The sequence below is a fragment of the Cucurbita maxima genome, unplaced genomic scaffold (assembly GCF_002738345.1).
Source record: "Cucurbita maxima cultivar Rimu unplaced genomic scaffold, Cmax_1.0 Cma_Scf00070, whole genome shotgun sequence".
NCBI lineage: Eukaryota > Viridiplantae > Streptophyta > Magnoliopsida > Cucurbitales > Cucurbitaceae > Cucurbita > Cucurbita maxima.
The window spans coordinates 162178-178807 of NW_019272086.1; the positions used below are offsets into that span (position 1 = coordinate 162178).

The 16630-nt window shown below is 36.9% G+C and overlaps 1 protein-coding gene across 5 annotated transcripts in view; it reads right to left on the reverse strand.

The window, feature by feature from the left end:
• LOC111472378 overlaps positions 1 to 14807 on the reverse strand; it is a 23699-nt gene extending 8892 nt beyond the window's left edge. The window contains exons 1-12 of one of the 5 annotated variants that reach the window (XM_023118065.1): positions 14006 to 14807; positions 13527 to 13589; positions 8449 to 8524; positions 8181 to 8361; positions 7980 to 8079; positions 7823 to 7900; positions 7643 to 7702; positions 7405 to 7509; positions 7122 to 7232; positions 2640 to 2681; positions 2422 to 2535; positions 2160 to 2347 (exon numbers count right to left, since the gene is read on the reverse strand). In XM_023118065.1, the coding sequence (XP_022973833.1) occupies positions 2160 to 2347; positions 2422 to 2535; positions 2640 to 2681; positions 7122 to 7232; positions 7405 to 7509; positions 7643 to 7702; positions 7823 to 7900; positions 7980 to 8079; positions 8181 to 8361; positions 8449 to 8524; positions 13527 to 13589; positions 14006 to 14185 (1298 nt within the window). In that variant the 5' untranslated portion in view covers positions 14186 to 14807. Of the gene's footprint in view, positions 1 to 2159; positions 2348 to 2421; positions 2536 to 2639; positions 2682 to 7121; positions 7233 to 7404; positions 7510 to 7642; positions 7703 to 7822; positions 7901 to 7979; positions 8080 to 8180; positions 8525 to 8756; positions 8778 to 13526; positions 13590 to 14005 lie in introns of those variants that run through there. The other 4 variants (XM_023118063.1, XM_023118064.1, XM_023118062.1 and 1 more) reach the window with 4 other exon arrangements.
• Between the last annotated feature and the right edge of the window lie 1823 nt (positions 14808 to 16630).

Here is a 16630-nt window from a genome sequence, read left to right on the forward strand (position 1 = left end):
AAAAAAAAAAAAAAAAGATAAATAATCCTCTAGGGAATAGAAAATAGAAAAGAAAAGCTAACTAATCTTGTAGGGAATAGAAAACAATAGAAAAAAAGAAACCAAAAATAGGCTAATTCCCTTCTTAAGTAGGATTACACCAACCTTCCTCAAATTAAGGATATTCCTTCGACACTCCCCCTCAAGCTGAGGAATAGATATCATTCATTGTTTAACTTAGATACTAACTCATGAAAATGAAGTCCTTTTGTTAGCACAACTATCAATTGAAGTCGTTGGCACATAACCCATGCATACTACCCCCTTCTTTTAACTTTTCCTTAACAAATGCCTAATGATTTCAATATGCTTTGTCCTATCATACTGGATAGAATTATGGTCAATAACGATAGCTGAATTATTGTCGTAGTACAACTTTATCGAGCCATTTCAAGTCACCAAGGCTTATCTTCAACCATAAAATCTCACATAGTCCTTATGCAATAGCTTGAAATTCGGCCATATACGTCGCTCGTATGTGTATTTTCCTTCAATTGTGCCTTTAACCGACTTTCCTCTACTATAGGTCAAGTTCTAAGGCTCAACCTTGCCTCTAATCTAGGTCAAGATCCTTCAAGTTGCATCTCATTTCATCATCTAGGTTCTCAACAACATGATCCACTTGCTTCTACATCGATCCAGAACTCCATCAGGATGGTTCAGACCCTTTGTTGGCTCACAAGAACTTCTAGCTTCAATTTGGTTATCTTGCATCAAGTTATATAAAAAGTTGTACATGCCTCTGCCCAAGGGCTTTGAGGGTGTTAAGCCAGGACCTTCAAGGTGTCAACTTAAGTAAGAACACATTTAGTTTGGTGACAAACACAATAAACCGCTTGAATTACCCCGCTCAAAGAGAATGGATTTCCAAGATATCAATCGGACTTCTCTGTGAAATATAAGAAAAAATGAAACATTATGTGCACAAATTAGATATCCTACCAAGAAACATTGTGGAGATCTTTTCTTTTGTTCATTGAGAAAAAAAAATTTAAGAATACAAGGACAAATAAAAATTGAGCCCACAAAAGGAAGCAGACTACAAGAAAGGCCTTCAATCAAATAAAATAAGACCAAACAGATAATTACAAAAATGCTCATCAACCAAAGTCCACAAAGAAACCTAGAAACTACCGAGGGACCAAACATCACTTGGAGATCTCTCAAGCCTACTAAAAAACTTATTGTTCCTCTTCCCTCAAAGCTACCACAAAATATCACTTGCCCCACTTTCACAAAAACTTTCCTTTCTCGCTAAAAGGAGGGTGGAGAAGGACCCAATCATCTCTATGCAACCCCTATGTCCAGTCCAACCAAGCCCGAACTTTTGTATGATGTGTTGTATTCTTGTGAGGGAGGTAACTGAGGAACTTGGTCATATTCTCTGGAGCTGTGATTAGGGGCCAAAGAAATCAAAATTTTTAATGGACAATATTTCTTGGGGCAGAAGGAGGTCATCTGAAAATATGGCCAAAGATGAAGTTGAATCCATAGGACCGTACTCTATTTTCATTCTGACAAAAACTAAAATCTTCATGTTTTTTCCATGAGAATTCAGTTCCCATGGCTAGAATGATCTGTCTATGGAGTTAAGAATAAGTGAGGTCAGACAGTTTCAACCCTAAAGCTATGAAGGTACGAGAAAACATGTGAAGCTTAATAGGCTAATGTAGTTTGTGCACTCTTATGGAAGCTGGGACTTCAGTGAAATAATAATGTTTGTGGGAGAACCTAAAAAGGATGAACGTTTTTGGTTGTTCATTGATTGTTGGCATATAACAGAAAGCATAAAATGTTAAAATACCTCATAACTGAATAAATACTAAAAATGGTGGTACTGTTGAAGTGAGAAAGATGACCCAAATCAATAATCAGAAATTAAGATCGCTACTCCTGAGAAAATTATTAGAATCAAACAAAAGATGATACGAGGGGTTCCAAAGCATAATGAAATATGTCATTCATGAGATAAGTAATGTTGTAAATCAACATTCATCTCCGGACAATAATAACACATTTGGCATGCAACATAAAATATGCAATGAAAGCAGAACGCACCAACAACGGGATGGTTGTTATTGTATTCAGTTCAGTAGCAGTCTTCATGTGACCAGGCTCACCTGCTTGCATGATGTGAATACCTCCCCAAATCATCTGGTTCCAACTTTTTTGCAACACCAACACCTAAACCAATCTGATGATGAGTTGGTAGATCCCAATCAGCTGTGGTCTGAGCATCAGAAGAAGAAACTGGCATCTTCCCGTTCCAGTATGGAGGTTGAGGAACCAGTTCAAGCCCATTTTTATTCTGGCATAAAATTTAGAAAATTAAGAGAAGGAGATTAATTCAAAAATGAGGGTACAAGAGAGATGTGAGCATACTGAAGTGGTCAAGGTTGCACCAATTGAATGAACGGGTGACTGTGGTGCAAAACTTGAGTGGCTTGCATCAGAGCGCCAAGGTGTTAATTGATACTGGGACTCCTTCAATTTTGTCTATCAACACAAAGTAAGTTGGGAGAACAATGAAGAGAAGCAAAGAAAATGAATGTTTAAATTACAGTTTCCTAGCTATCATTAATCTAATAAATTATCAGTACCTCAGTGAGAAGAAGCTTCTCCTGCAAGTGCTTAAATAGAATCTGCAAGAATACATAAACACCCAAGAGTTACCTTTCCATTTATTTTAACAGAACAGACAAGTTGTTTTGAGATTATATTCATCCTGTCTTTTTTGGATGCTCATCCAGTTTGAGATTTTCAACCTCATTGGGTATTTTCCAAAATTGTCAGAAGAAATATATCTCAATTACTCATTCATCCTCTTTTGAATTCCAAGGAAAAGTTGCTTTGGTTCAACACTGTGAGCTGAAGAAACCAGATAACTTTTCAGGAAAAGAAATTTCCTTGGTTCGATAGTTTTGAATTAACTCGTTTGAAGGCTTCATCTTGGTGTTTCCTCTTAAAGCCTTAGGTGAATTTTCTCTACAGGAAATGTGTCTCAATTGGAATGCCTTAATCTTTCCTTTATAGTTATTATATTTTATTTTTGTTATTTTTTTGCTTTTATTGCTCCTTTGTAAAGCTGGTATCTTTTGAACATTAGTCTTGTTTTATTACATTGGAGAAGTCTCATTTCTTGTTTTAAAAGAAAACAAATTAAAAGCTTATATAAGATTTATTAGAGTAATTAAACCTCAGTAAAATTCTTGCACCCTCATTACACAAGTTTGACAGGATTATGAAAGAATAGAGCATACATTAGTCATTTATTAATGCATTCATGAGTAAGGGCCATTATATAGTGTTTCGGGGGAAAAATAGGCAACTTCTGGAAGTTATTTGGAAAAATAAAGTCCGTGAAATATTTAGCACATCATTGGTAATTTCTTCTTTTAGCCGTAATAATAAATTAATCTTTTTCCTTTATTCAATGAAAAGTTTCGTCTCAGGTTAAAATAAATAAATTCATTAGATCAAGGATAATTATTTGGAACTTGAATTGAATTTTCATGGCATTAATATTGTATTAAAAAGCGAATCTAGACAACAATGTTCATCTAATATAAATTTTAAAAAATGCACATCAGTAAGACAATTTTTTAGGAAAATCTCTCAGCTCTCACTTCGTCAAAGACTAAAAATCTATCAATGTGAGACAAAGTGGAAGCTTCTCTATTACAAGACCAGGTGAACCTGCCGTTTTGGAGAGGGATATCCCTAAGGCCAACGTTTTCAATGAATAAATTAAAGAGCTTCATACTCCGGTGGGCAAAGAGTAGGTAATTTTTTGCTAGGCCATCAAGTAACATTGAAATTACCCCTAGAATCCAAGGGTCACGGGATTTGAAGGATAAGATCTAACCAAGATTAAGCTCCATGTATAGTGATAGGGAGGGATCATTCCCAAGGATTAATATGCCACCAATACTCATAGGAAAAGTTCGAACAACCTTCACCAAAAGAAGACACGTATTGGAAACCATCACAAGTGGATAGGTGTTAGACAACTCTCTCTAAGAAACTCAGCAAAATAGACCCTAACTCTGGAAGAAAGGGCGCCTCCTCTCAGGAGAGTTGTAGCGACCAAGAGGAGCCAATAGTGTTGAGAGATTACCAACCAATGTTCCTAGAGATCCAATTTGACTTGATGAATCTAGTGTTGATAGAAGATAATTTAGTCTCATGAAGAATGAACAATGATAATAAATCTTTGATGAGGGTTCTCTACTTTCAAGAGCCCACAACCCTAACATCCCAGGTATTGAAACTTATCAAGTGGTGATCGACATGTCCTTAACTAAGTCAGTCTTAGTTGACGATAGGGTGTAAATTTTGAAGCTCCCCAATGACTTTATGGTAGTTTCTTTGTTATTGCACTCTTCTTCTATTGGATGGATTAGGCATGATGCAAAAGCCATGTGCTGGTGAGCCAAGTGAAGAAAAGGTTGAAATAAGGTGGGTTAATACCTGTTGAGTGGGGCAGAGACATAAATGCATAGGAGTCATAATGAGCAAATGAGTGAAGGTAGTATGTTGGGGTTAAAGGTAAGGATTTGAGTAAGAGGGGGCAAAGAGAGCATATTGAGCTAAAAAAATTGGGCCCAAATGAGATTGACCAGGTTTTTCACAATAAAATTCTCTAAACCCTTCTCAAACTTTTAAAATATTTTTCATTCTTCCTCCCTATTAACTCTCGTATTGTTCCTCTCTCTAATCTCTCCCTTTTCTTACTCCCTCTCCCACTCACGTGTTTAGTGTTGCCGCTCCCCTGCCTTCTTCCCCTGGTGATGGCGACCAGGATGATATTCTCTCTCAACAATGCATGAAGGTACAACCTGGTGGCAATAAATGTGACACTAACAACTTGCAGCGTCTAACAAACTCACATGCAAGGAGAGCATGAGAGAGCAAAAGCCACAAGTGGGTGGGAAAAACCATGAGTGAGAGCAAGAGATATAAGGGAAAAGAGAAAAAAGATCCACAAAAAGGCTTGGTTACAGGCAACAAAAGGTTAAAAAATTTTGTTCCGAAAAAGTCAACCAAATCACAAATCTTTAGGTCATCCACACAAAAACTGGAGGAAGTTTAAGGACAACTTATTCGGTGGGTTTGGTGCTCGAAGGTACGATTCTATGGGAGTGTGTGTAGGATCTCCCAATATGATGAGCAAACGTGACTTTGCCCTTTCATCAACTTAGGCACACACTTGTACCTCTATTAATGAGGATTGGGGTTGATTGCCATGGACGTTGGTCAAGTAGCCGATAATAGTTCGACTTCAAAAAATGGATCGATTTGGACTATCAATGGCGAGGATGGAGGTAACGGAAGATGTAACACTGCTGATAGGAAGCTGAAAGAATTCTCCTCAACTTTAATACTAACTTCCATCATATTTGTTAAGGATAGTGCTTTCTTTGAGGTCTCCATATATCCTCCATGCAAGGCTCCAACAATGGAAAAAGTTTCAATGCACCTCGTGGGGAAGTTCTTAACTCTGATTCAATCTCTATATGAAAGTGACTTTCAGCTCCCTGCAGTATGCCTATAGAGCAAGGATTACTTGTCAGGATGCAATAGGCTAATTGAGCTGAAACCAAATGCACCTTGTTGAAGAGATCTAGGGAAGTGTTGGCTAAGGATAATGATGATGAGCAAAGGTTGAGAGATGCCAGCTTACAAGAAATCGTGAGCAATGCTTGGGTCTGTGTGAGATCTCACATCGGTTGAAGAGGAAAACGAAGCATTCCTTATAAGGGTGTGGAAACCTCTCCCTAGTAGAAGCGTTTAAAAACGAGCAGAGGCCCTTAAAGGGAAAGTCCAAAAAAGACAATATCTACTAACGGTGGGCTTCGGATGTTACAAATGGTATTAGAGTCAGATACCGGGCGGTGTGCCAACGAGGACGCTGGCCCCCAAGGAGAGATGAATTGTGAGATCTCACATCGGTTGGAGAGGCAAACGAAGCATTCCTTATAAGGATGTGGAAACCTCTCCCTAATAGACACGTTTTAAAACCGTGAGGCTGACAACGATACATAACATGCTAAAACGGACAATATCTACTAGCGGTGGGCTTGGGTTGTTGCAGTCAGTCTATTGTTTCTTCGGTTGGTTGGTGTAAATAGGCTTTTTCCTTTGACTTTGGACATTGAAAGCTTCTTTATTTGATGGATTCGCATGAATGGGGATTTGTTATTGAGTCAATGGGTTTTTGAGAAGAAAGGGAATTGGTCCATCTGAATTCATCGACACCAACCGATAAACTGAGCTTATTAGGCCATCATTAACACCAAGCTTTACTATTTTCACAGTATCTTTTGCAATTCAAAAAATTGCTTTATCCATAAGACATTCATCCACTCTCGATTCCTTGAAAAAAAAAAAAATTGGTTGAGGGGCTTCTAGGAGGGAAGAGAAACTAAAAATCAACCATCAAACGGATCCCTAGTTTAGGGAGAGTGAAAAACCGATCACTTGAGTGTTTAATGATGCATATGTTTCTTACTTTGACCGAGAAGGTTTTTTCTGTTGATGGAGAATGATTGATGGGATAGTCGACATATCATTCAAAAAGTTGAATTCAAAATTCCGATGAGCTAACATAGGAGGCATGGACATCAAATATTGAGATGAATTGGTTCACTTCATTGGCTTGTTGATGAGCTTCAAAAGTCCTTTTCGGTTGGACTATTTTGCAACCATCAAAAAATCATTCCAGTGGTGGATGATTTCTCAACTTCTTTCCACTTTCTATTTTGAACTCGAGAACAAATTTTTTAAGAGAGTGGGAATTGAAGTAGGGAATTACCCGAGTAGTTAAGTCAATTCTTGGTTTAAGCTTTTTAGTTTTTTTTTTTTTTTTAGTATTTTTAGAACATAGCTTGTTAAATACCCTATAATAGAGGGCTTATAAGTTGTACTAGACACTATGGAATCATAATAACAACTGAAGGTTAAACGTCTTGGGGAGAGTTATCCTTTTATCCTCACTGTACCACTATCATAGTCATATCCCTCCAGTAAACTTGCAAAGTTCTAAGGTGATTCATACAAATCCACATACTTAAAAGGCTCACCTTGACATTGCTGATGATGGACTGAGCATCAGGCACAGGAGGCTGAAGTGAATATTCCGCAAGAAGAGGTAGTAGCGATGATACAAATGTGGTTCTCTCTTGTTGTGCTTCCTGATATAACCAGATTAGAGTCGAGGAGTTCGTTAGAGTTCATATTAGGAAAGAAAATGCAATTTTCATTTTAATAGCTACTAGATTTATATCAAACTAGTTAATGGTAACAAAATTGAGCATTCTGAAAAAACCAGAAGCCACGTCAGAAATGGCATAGGAAGGAACGAACCTGCAATGCATATGTAAGACGAATATTTTCCTCAATTATTTCTTGTCTATATGAGAGAGCTTTAGAAGCAGCATCAACAAGATCTTGTTGTTGTTGATCAAAGGCCTAACGAAGAACACCAAGAAGGAAAAGAAGTCCAACCGCAGAGAACCAATCAGAATGGAAACGATGAAAATCATAAAATTAAGAAGTTTAAGGAAGGCAATTGAAATTGAGTTCAAAATAAAACCCTGCTTACCAAACGCATATAGGCAATTCGTTTTTCCAGAACATATTTTTCATTTCGTATTTGTGCCTCCTGTTACAAAAAGAATTAATATCGTCTCCAAGTAAAATATTTCCTAACAAAAATGGATAGAACAATCAAATCAAAGTCATCAAAGCAATGGGCTAAGATATTCCATATGATTCATTTTACCTTGGTAGAATAATCAGCAAGATGCTTCCGCAACTGCACAATTTCATCTTCATGTTCCTGGACTTTAACAACAAGGTCCTAAATATGAAACATAGATCAGAGTGGCTTCCTCGTAAATATATGGAAAAAAATAGTGCTAGAACCAAGAGATATGTACCTGCTTCCAGAGACTGTTGGGATTATTTGCATCAGACTTTGGCATCATGCCATGTCCAGACAACTTAATCCGTGGATCATATTCTACATCCACTGTAAACCTGGAAAGTCCCATAATAGTTTACATGTTCAATATTTTATGCAAACGAATAACATAATATCATTTCACCAGTAAGGATGAATGACATCCTTTTTTACTTGCCTGCTAGCAGATAAAGATGTTGTAGATGGTGATGAGAACTGCGAGCAACCAGCATTATCAACTGGAGGCAGAACACTGGTAAGAGCTTTTACCATCCTGTCCGACTTGCTGTCCTCAAAGCGAGATTCTGTATCAACTTGCATGGAAACTTCATCTTTGTGCTCAACATCTTGATGGACAACTAGCGTTCCGTGTGAATCAACAACAGAAACATTATTCTTAAATCTATGCCTTTCGTAATCAACTGAACTATCTGATTGATGATCCCCATTAGATTCATGATGGACCTTCTCATTCCATTGGTTTGAGGAATGAAACCTTTGAGCCAAAGGTTCATCAACCTTCTGCCACATTCAATGAAAAAATGATAGCATGTCAAAAACAAATTATTAGATACAATTGAGCAATATGTTGTACGCAAACAAATAACAGAGAGCAAGAGCAATATCCACGAAAGGGACATTCATAACACCTAACAATCATAGTACATCTATTTCATATTACCAATAAAAAGGTGTCTTGTTTCCTATTCAAATCAAACAATCAAGTGTGAGTAAGAAGAGAAATTTCAAGTACCTGCATCGCATATAAAGATAACTTGGCGAGCTAATGAACCTAAGTTGCAAACGAGCAGCAATCGTAGATGACAATCAGCATAGAAATGTATGGAAGAGATCCAACCCATTGCTGATACTGGGATACATCAAGAAGTTGCAAATGGTATCCATATTAACTTAAACCAAAAGCTATTTTGCGTTGGATAAATTTGCCTGATTGGGCATAATGGAAGACTACAGTCACCTTCTTATGGAATATAGTAGGTTTTTAATTGAAAAAGTAACTGGAAAGAAAGGTTTAACTTAACAAAATGGTTTTTAGTTTCTTAGAACTCAAGGACACGGCAGCTTTAGGGGAAAAGAAAAAATCCTTTGGAGAAATGTTACAAGTGTTATTCTCTGAAATGTACATTGTATTTGCATATATTGTGTCCTCTACCTCGAGCCCCCTTAGGTTGTTCCTTTTAGCTTCTCTTTGAATGTCACTTATCCAAATATATCTATACATACATATATATATATAGAGAGAGAGAGAGAGGCTTCTTCAATTTCTGTTGTATCCTTGAGAGTTTCATTGTTTGAAATCAACCTCCGCCGAGGACATGTACATCAATTTATGGTACGATGCCAAGACTAACAAGTAACAGAAACAACAACTAACCAACTAACTAGAACACATAAGGAAAAGCTACTAGTGGTCAAACCTTAACCAATCTAACGGCTAGTTAGGCCACATGAAAAAAGAAAGACTTTCTCCACCTCAAAAATAACTTGACCTTGACTGAATAAGGAACCAAAGAGAACTCATCCCTAGCATGGTAATTATAAAGATCAACAATATTAAATGTTAACTTGATGTGTAAATGAGATTAGCTATCAACAAGGTACCCTCTGGTGACAAATTTAGCAAAGATGTTGAATGGCCCAACTTTCAGGCTTCCCCTTTCCCTCAAATATTGTCCTCTTTGGACCTTCCCTTTCAGGCTTCCCCTCAAGGCTTTACAACGCGTCTGCTAGGGAAAGGTTTCCACACCCTTATAAAGGGTGTTTCGTTCTCCTCCCCAACCAATGTGGGATTGTGTCCCCATCAATGTGGGTTCTCACACATCATATAAGATTGCTAAGGATTTGACTAATAACCTCCATTGACCATCCATTTGGGGATGGCCTGAAGTGCACACAAGCTAGTACCAAATTGCCTCAAAAAATTTCTTCCAAGCTCATTAACTTAATGCCAAGATATGATACTAGTCTTAAGAATCCCATATAGGCAACCAATTTTTTGGAAGAAAAAATTAGCAATATTCAAAGCATTTGTGGCTTTCTTACAAGATGTGACATCTTACTAAATAAATCAACAACAGCCAACATTGAATAACATCCATTTTTAGATCTATTGATAAATCCTCCAATTCTTACTCATCCATTACGTGTTCCGTTTCACTGTCTTCTTGATAGGGTTCGTGTGTGCAGACATTTGTTGGTTAAGTGAAAGGTGCATTAGGTTTATCCTATAGTTACTATATGGTTAAACTTTACCCTTTTGTTGAAGTTAGACTTTTACCAAATGGTTAGTATTAGTCTTTTATTTTATATTAAGTCTTACCTATGGGTTAGCTACGTTGTTGAACAAGCTCCCTATATAGAGCTTGTTTCTTAATATTGGCTTATTTTCTTCTTCATTAAATAAAGACTTCGACAAGAATTTATTTTACATCAACCTCGGTATCAGAACAATCTTCCTTGGAAGGGGTTGAAATGGAGAGAAAGAAGAATCCCTCCACCACCATTGAAGGTGTCACTTCATCCAATCACAAATCTTCCAACCCTCTACTCACTCTTTTACCTTGAACCTTGTCGATCCAAGTACTTTCCATTGAAGAGCACGTAATGGAAATGTGCCTGACAATGGGTGTTATAGCTTGGCAGCTTGAATAGTTGACCTCCCAATTCCAACTCCACAGCCACAATGCCTCAACAGGGACAAAAAAAACCTACAAAAATTATCCTTGTACCAAAATCAATAGAAGCCTATCAACATGGGTCAAAGAAGCTCCAAGATACATGATTGATCATTTAATATCCTCCAAGAAATACTCCTCCTTAAGCCAAAAGACCTAAATTACGTTTTGATTTATCAAGACCACCCGAATGGGGCAGATCCAATGAAGAAGAAATGCCTGAATATCCTCCTTTCCAAGAAAACAAACAAATCAAAGCCTATCCTCAATAGCTCAAGCACTACGGTAACATTAATGATTAAACGATGAAGGTGGATTTACCAACTTTAAGAGAGAAATTAGATCTTGAATTATTCTCAGATTCGGTCAAGGATGTCAAGAACTTTTGTGTGTATGTCAGTACTCAAGAGGATAAGAAGGTGAAACCGATAGCGTTTAAATTGAATGAAAGAGGTGTCGTAGCCTGGTGGGACCTGCTAAAGACCAATCACTGAAGGTATGGCAAGGGCCCAATCTACACATGGCCAAGATGTTGAGGCTAATAAAAAATTGGTTACTTCCCGTTGATTATGAACAACTTTTGATGAAAGATCAATACCTACTCGACCAACAAGAGGATTAGAAGGGAAACAAACCAACAACCACTTTCTTTACAATTGGCCTACCTTGGGTAAATGATTTAATGTGGTCAGCAATGTCATTTGTCCAATGAATGTCCTTGGCAAGGCTCAATGGCAACTCTAGATGCTAACAATGATGAGGAACAGACAGAACAATTATTTTGAGTTGCAACAGCTCCTCTTAGAAACGTGCTCTTTTTTTAACCCAATATACTATTAACGCTGAAGTACAAGGGATAATAGAAGCAACATGCTTGTTTTAACCCAGTATACCATTAACAGAAAAGTAAGTGATAATAGATAGTGGTAGCAATGAAAACCTTGTGTTTAGGAAGTTCGTTTAGTCCTTAAACTCAAGGTTGATCCCCATTCGTGAGTTGGATCAAAAAAGTTGGGGAAGCCCACTGTCCCATTGCAATTGGCAATAATTACAAGGAACAAATAGTATGTGACATCCTATATATGGATATTTGTCACATAATATGGGAAGGCCTTGGCAATACAATGTTCAAGCCTTGCACAACGGGCCTGATAATACGTATAAATTTTATTACGCGGACGAAATTTATCTGGATGCCTATGAGTAGACAAGAAAATGTTGACAAAGGAAGTATCAAGAAGTCTAGTCCTCTTTTTACTATCCTTAGTGGAAAGGAACTACACCACAAATGAATTGTGAGGGTCATTGCCTATGTCTGATTCAGATCCACTTAATTAACATCACCAAGAAGCCTGACAAATTCTTCAAGAATTCCTTGAAATCACAAAAGAACCTCATGGATTACCTCATTCATGCAATATCCAATGCCACGTTAACCTAATTCTTGGTTCCAATTTATCAAACCTCCGACATTATAAAATGAACCCCAAAGATTATATCATACTCCAAAAACAAATTCAAGATTTATTGAATAAGGGCCACATAAGGCTGATTATATGCCCTCTTACAGTCCCTGCCCTCGTTACTCCAAAATGGCCGTCTTCTGTTCGTCGTGCATGAGTAGTAAGATGCTTCCACATCGGTGTTGGTTGAGCTACACCTAGACCCAACACATCGAACTGGCTAGCCATCAAGCCCTTTCTCACGATGCTCGGATAACAATATGAGGTATCCTTTAATTTGGAGTTTTATTAAGTTTTTCAATCAATCCTCAACTGAGTACATGTAGATCAACTTACAAGCCTTGGCCGAGACTAACAACTAACCAGCTAACCAACTAACCAAAGCAGAAAAGGAAAAGCTAGGTAAGAATTAAAACTTAACTAACCCAAATAGCTAGTTTGACCACAAGACAAAGGACATAAAAGTCTATTAAACCAATTTCTCCATTTTGAAATCATTTTGATGTGCTTCCCAGTTTTATGTCTTATCTCCTTGCCTCATTTTTCATCCCCTTGGTGAATGAAGCCTTTGGCCTCTCATGAAAAAAAAATATATATATAACATCAATAAAAAAGAAAACTTAGGGCAAAATAACCAAGGAATTGTCTGTTTCTGAACCTTATCTTGCATGTTCAATTCTTATTAGACTAGGACCACAATGAAGAGTTTGGTCTTTTCAAGTTTTACCTTCACAAATAAACATAGATGCATCCAATAGCTTAGGTTAGATGCAATTCCCCAACTGGGCCTTATCCCCTCAGTTTGCTGTCTTTGAAATAAGGATGAAAAATCTTTGGAGTGTCTTTTCCTTCATCATCCTTTTGCTTCTAAGGGCTGGTCTTTTCTTTTGAATGAATATGATCATTCTACGTGTCTACCTAGAAAGATGATGATTGGCCAAGTCCTTGCAGATTGGAGGTTTAGAATCAAGGCTAAGATTTTATTGAACTTTATTACTTGGCTCTTGTGAAAGGAAAACAAGGGGTTTCAAAGAAACTTTTGCAAATAGTATACAACACATCGTCAACAACAAGAAATTTATTTTAAGTAACAGCTCTCTCATGATTATTTACCATTACAATGTTTATTCTTTCGTAGGAGATTCCTCTAGCCCAAACTCCTAGGCTGTTTTCTTGCCTTTTCTTTGTTCTTTGTTCTTTATAACAAGTTCCAATTATTTTCAAACTGATATGCGTACTGTATAACATCTGGACTGAATGCAAGAAGTGAAAATAATTAAAGAAGCGTGCAAAAAATCAACCACAATCAATTTACATCCAAAAGAACACATAAGATTTTAGGTAAATTCAACTTATAGTACTTACACATTTCTCAAGTTCCTGAATCTTTTTCTGAAGTTCAATCCTCAGTCGATTATTTTCCTCCACCTAATAGTATTTAAATACACTCACATCAGCATATAACATTAAACTATGGAGGCTGAGCTGTAGCCACAATATATATGGTATAATTTAGTCAAATGTTCCTGGCATGATATGTAAAACAGTAATGGGTCATTAAAAATGCAAACTAGGATCAGGAACAAGCAGGTGAATTTTCTGGTATGGATAATTGCACAGAAAGGGTGAACAGATTTCGATGAGTAAAAAGGTACGGGTCCTGCAGCACGTCTCTCTACATTCCTACAACATTCTTAATGGAAATAATACTCAATTAACGGTATGCATTATGTTGAAAATTGAAAACGTGAAATGGGTTTCAGAAAGAAAACGTGAGGAAGTAATAATGAAGTTGGGATGCTGAGAGAAAGGAAATGAGAGGGAGGAAGGACAATTCGTTGCACCTGTTGCTTGATGGTAGCCTCGGCTGCTTCAACAGCTTTCAAAACCTGAAACAAGTTGCTATCGTTGTTGTTACTGTGATTGTTGGATGAGAGGGAGTTAGATTGCTCTGCTGGAGCAGCACTGACGCCCAACTCCGAGAATTTTTCAGCCAATGATCTCCCCTCGAAACCATTTTCCATCTTCTACTTCTAGCTCAAATTTAGCTCAAAACAACTAATAGAGGAATGATCCGAACCAGAATGGCCCTGCGTCTCAAACCGGCGTTAAATTTAGCAGCAGAATGGGGTCGTAGGCGTGCCGCCTCCCACTTTTGAACATTTAAACAACTCAGAAGCAGTGAGAGTAAGATGGATGTATAAATAAGGAGTGAAGCCCAAAAGAAAAACGGAAAAGAAAACCCTAACCCAGTGGGGGCAGAAGAAAGATGACCTATAACTTAAATTCCAATTCTCTATCTGTCCCGTAATGATTCACAGATGGATGATGGGGTTTCGATGATTTCTTCGAATAAACAAACAAGAAATGAAGATTACAGATAAAAGGAAGAACTCAACTCTAGCTTGAACTTTAGCTCGAACAAATCAACTCTTTCGAACCCGAATGAATCAATCAATCAACAATCAATGATCGAAGCAATCAGTGAAATCCACAGTGTTGTGTGCGGATTGACGTCGGTTCCTGCGCCCGGGCGCTTCAGTTCTCCGAAAGTCCGAGTGAGTGAATTATACGACGCTCGTCGCCATTGTTTATTATGTACTTCAGGTCCCTTCCTCATTTGACCTTTTCTCGGATTTTCTTTCGCTCAGTAACAGAAGCCTTACAACATTTTTAATTAATAATAAAAATCACTCCTTTTTCCCTTAAAATTTATTCCAAGAAATGTGGAATGTGAACTTTAATTTTTAACATTTTAGCCATTATTTATATTTTAATTATTATTTTTAAAAAAAACATTATTAAATTTTATTCTTTATTTCAAAAAAAATAATAATTTTTTAAAAATATCTTTCAACTTTAAAATAAATTCTTTAATGTTATTTAACTTTTTTTTTTAATTCAAAAAATTGTCGGGCGTATTTAAAAAATACCCATAAAATTTTAAAAGTAAGTTAGTTATTGTCGATGTATGGATGGCGTATTTAAATTATTATTCTAATAGTATGCCACTTAGCCACCGGTGCAAACACATCGGTAGAGTCTATATCATGTTGTTGTGCATACCTTTTGGCCACCAACCTAGCCTTATACTTGTCAACTTCGCCGTTTTCGTTAAGTTTAGTTTTGAAAACCCACTTTACTCCAATATTCTTCATTCCTTTGGACAAATTTGTCAACTCCTGAGTCTCATATCTTTCGATGACTTCTGTCTCCAAGTCCATTACAGCTCTCCATTTTGAATTTTGAACCGTGTTTTCAAAGTTAGTTGGATCTGTAGTTAGGTTAATAGAACTAAATTATTGTATTCAACTTCTTCGTAAAATTTGTACCCATAATCTTCCATCCATAATAGTGTTATTTTGTTCCTCCGTGTGCTTTCTTCAGATAACTCCTTCTGTTATCACTTCCTCTTCAGATTCTTCCTCATTTTTCTAATGCCCCTAATTTTCTTAACCTAATTAGTGACGTCAACTCATGCATGCTTTAATTGCATAAGTGAAAAATCATAATAAATACCTTTAAAATGAAGCTATGGACTTACGTATTCCGTTCAAATCCACGAAATTAAACATAACATAGTTTTAAATATAAAACAAACGGCATTAAAAACACCTATCAACTACTAATAAAAATTTAATGCGATCTACTACGACCTCTACGGTCTTTCTAGCGTTCTCCGTCATTTGTGCATGAGTTTAACTTCACCTAGAAAATATGAATGTAATATGTGACTTGAGTATTTTATGAAATATACAGTAAGTCACCCCGCTGTTGGGGTTAGTAATGCAATCACATATAATACATGAATGAGACCTATCTATTAAAACCGTAACATGACCTTAGGCTCTTTTTAGTTATGGGCAGGGTTGAATGTATAGTACTTCTTCACACACGGCCTACATACGCGCACATGGACCCACCAGGCAGGCTTATATACGTACCCCTGGGCCTGACTTGGTCGTGCATAAAGCATTACGCATCACCTGACGCCTCAGAAAAAGGAAAGATCCACATGATATCATGACGAACATAAATATCAAAGGTTCACGTCCATACTAGCATAACATAATAGGGAAGTATCGTGATGCACATGACATACAAACATGTATGATTCACAACATAATACTTATATCATTTCCTTTCTCTTTTTCTCCATAATATTTTTTTATATATGCAATATGTACACATGACAAATGTCTCGTAATCCACGACATAACTTTATATGTAAGACATAACCTTTCAAACATGACATTTCAATTTATTGGTAATACAGTGTAATGGATATAACACGCATACATGATATACATCATATGACAGTACAAAAACACATAAGCATCACATAGTATAAGCATTACACATTTAATATGGCAGGCCACACGACATGTACCATCATACATCAATCAATTAGTTAACTCCAACCGGCTTACGTCGTTGGCCTTGGCCGCCGAAGTTACTAATTACTTGGT